The sequence below is a fragment of the Caenorhabditis briggsae genome, assembly GCF_000004555.2.
Source record: "Caenorhabditis briggsae complete genome, chrI, whole genome shotgun sequence".
Classification (NCBI taxonomy): domain Eukaryota; kingdom Metazoa; phylum Nematoda; class Chromadorea; order Rhabditida; family Rhabditidae; genus Caenorhabditis; species Caenorhabditis briggsae.
The window spans coordinates 4,236,290-4,238,945 of NC_013489.2; the positions used below are offsets into that span (position 1 = coordinate 4,236,290).

Consider the following 2,656-nt stretch of genomic DNA (forward strand, 5'->3'; position numbering starts at 1 on the left):
AATAACTTTTTCGGAATATGGACAAACTAAAAATTCCAGAATCCGGAATCCGGTATGAATTCAATTTTCCGGAATCTGGAATCAAAAAAAGCACATGATGCGAAAAAAAGCACATAATGCGGAAAAAAAAGCACATAGTGCGGAATCCGGAATCCGGAACCTGGAATTTTTCGGTACCATTTCAAAGACTCGTGACCACCCCTAGTCGTTTCAAAGACCACCACGTGTAACTTTTATCCTAGTCAACATCTCGGACCTTTGGTAAAATCACTTCAATTTGATAATAATATCACCGACGGTTTGGAAACGTTCCGCAACAAACAGTTCTTCAAAGTGGCAATAAAAGAGCGACAAGAATGGAGAAACAACCTCCTACCCACCGCGAATTACTTAAGCTCGTCGACGCAGGAAAAGGCACCCGACTCACTCCTGAACAAGTTGCTCAAAGGAAGAAAACCGGAGAAATAGAGAACGTTGAAATTGGCGAGGGATTTGCAGTTTTTGATGTCATGGTGGATGGCAAAAAATATTCGACTGTTGTACAGCCTCGGTGCGAGGAGTGTGAACATTTTGAAAATGGGAAAGTTAAAAAATGTGCCAAACACAAGAAAAAGAGAAGAGCAGGAAAAGGGAAGAAGGATGACGAAGGTGTCGATGATGGGTCTGATAGAGAGTTAGTTTCGATTGCTCAGGTTCAGTAATAGGTATTGATTGATAATCATTCAGTAAAATCGGTCCGCTCCGTCACATCGCTGATGAGGAAGATGAGGAAGACAAGATCGAAGGAGCTCTAACTCCTGATGCTGTGATGACTCCTGGTATTGGAGGAGCTATTATCATCGTTCCGGTCGATGCGAAGAACAATTATAAGGCTGGTCCGTTGGCAAAAGGACTCAATCACTGCAAAGGAATTCTTGTTCGTGGTCCAGGAGGTGGGTCTAGAAATTTTTCCAAAGAAATGACGTTTTGAAAAATTATAGGAACTCCTCAGTTCATTCCGAATGATCGCTTGACCAAAGACCATAAATTGAGATATGATAACTATCTTGAGGGAGAACTCAATTTGATCAATGGAAAGGAAATCTTCGTTCCAAATGGATTGGGAGCTGCTAAGATGGATGGAAAGAACTCCCAAGATGTTGCTAAGGCCGCTGTCGCCGATAAAGTCGATCAAAAAGTGATTGATGCTGTTGGAAAGGATTGTAAGCAATTCTGAGAGGATATACAATTTTTGATTATCTGAATTTTTCAGTGATTGTTGCCGTACAAGTCGATGTTGCTGACAATGGAATGCCAGTTATGAAAGTGTTGGAGGGTAAACCGAAGGAAAAGGAGACTCCAGTTGGAATTATTGTCAAAACTTCTGACAACGAAATTCAGTTTGTTCAAATCGCTGGGAAAGAACTTGGTGGAGGAAAGAATGCCAAAATGATGCCGTGCACTATCCCGGAGAATGCAAAGACTGGAGACATAATTGCTGATATCTACATCAATGCCGAAGGAAAAGCAGTTGCCGCGAAACCAGGGGAAATTCCTCCAGGAGGAAAGGCAATTGGACAAGTGGTTGTTGGACTCAATGATCAACTTGTATTCGTTCCGAAAGGCGAAAATAAGGATGCCTACATCAAGGCAAGCCAACTTTCTTTTGAATTCCAAAACTTTTTTTTAATTTTAGAATTGTGCCAAGATGACTCCTGAAATGAAAGCTAAATTGGAATTGGCTCAGGCCAATGTTCAAGGAGCTGTCACTGGACAATCTCCTGATCATATTCAAGGACAAGTCAACCGTATTGGAGAGACAGACGCTGCTGCTGCTAACGTCGCCGCTGCTGGAGGAGGTGTTGGAGGTGGAGGCGGAAGTTCTGGTGAAGTCCGTTCAGTTGGTTTTGGAGCTCAGCAATTTGGTGGAAGCCAATTCGCAAGACCTTCTCCAGCTGGTGGTGGTGGTGGAGCAGGTGGCGGGGGTGGCGGAAACGGAAAAGTCTATCAGAATGGAGAAGTCCGTTCGGTCGCTTTTGGAGCTCAAGGAGCTGGAGGAAGCGTTTTCGCTAAGCCATCTGGTACTGCTGGTGGTGGTGGATATGGTGGTGGTGCAGGCGGACGAGCTGGAGGAGCTAAAGGAGCTGGAGGGGCTGGAGGTGGAGGCGGTGGAGCTGGAGAAGTCCGTTCTGTTGCATTCGGTGGAAACCAATATGGAGCCAGTGTCTTTGCTAAAGGTAAAATTTTACTTTATAAAATATACTCATCAATTCATTTTCAGGTGGAGCCGGTGGAGCCGGTGGTGGAGGTGGTGGAGCGAAGGCTTCCGGTGCCGCCAAGAAAGGAAACACTGGATCTTCGGGAGCTGATGTTCAATCTGTTGGATTTGGAGCACAGCAGTTTGGAGGAAGTGTGTACATGAAAAAGTGAATAAAAGGATCTCTCCGAGAGATGAGCAAACTGCTTTTTAAATTCTGTCATTATAGAATAAAGATTTAATGGATTTTTTGAACAACTGTTTTAATGTTGGACAATTTGGTTTTTTCAATGGGATTATGAATATCTGATTTTCTGATTATGAATATCTGATTTTTTTTTCCGGATTATGAATGATTTTCTGATTATGAATATCTGATTTTTTTTTCCGGATTATGAATATCTGATTTTCTGAACTTTT

The 2,656-nt window shown here is 42.9% G+C and overlaps 1 protein-coding gene across 1 annotated transcript; it reads left to right on the forward strand.

Moving 5' to 3' along the window:
• Window positions 1-356: 356 nt before the first annotated feature.
• CBG04150 lies at window positions 357-2,409 on the forward strand (the record flags this gene model as incomplete). The annotated part of the gene is made up of 6 exons (XM_045243780.1): window positions 357-673; window positions 727-932; window positions 981-1,202; window positions 1,253-1,629; window positions 1,676-2,216; window positions 2,261-2,409. The coding sequence occupies 6 exons, from the start codon at window positions 357-359 to the stop codon at window positions 2,407-2,409; spliced, it is 1,812 nt and encodes a 603-aa protein (XP_045092596.1).
• Window positions 2,410-2,656: the final 247 nt, after the last annotated feature.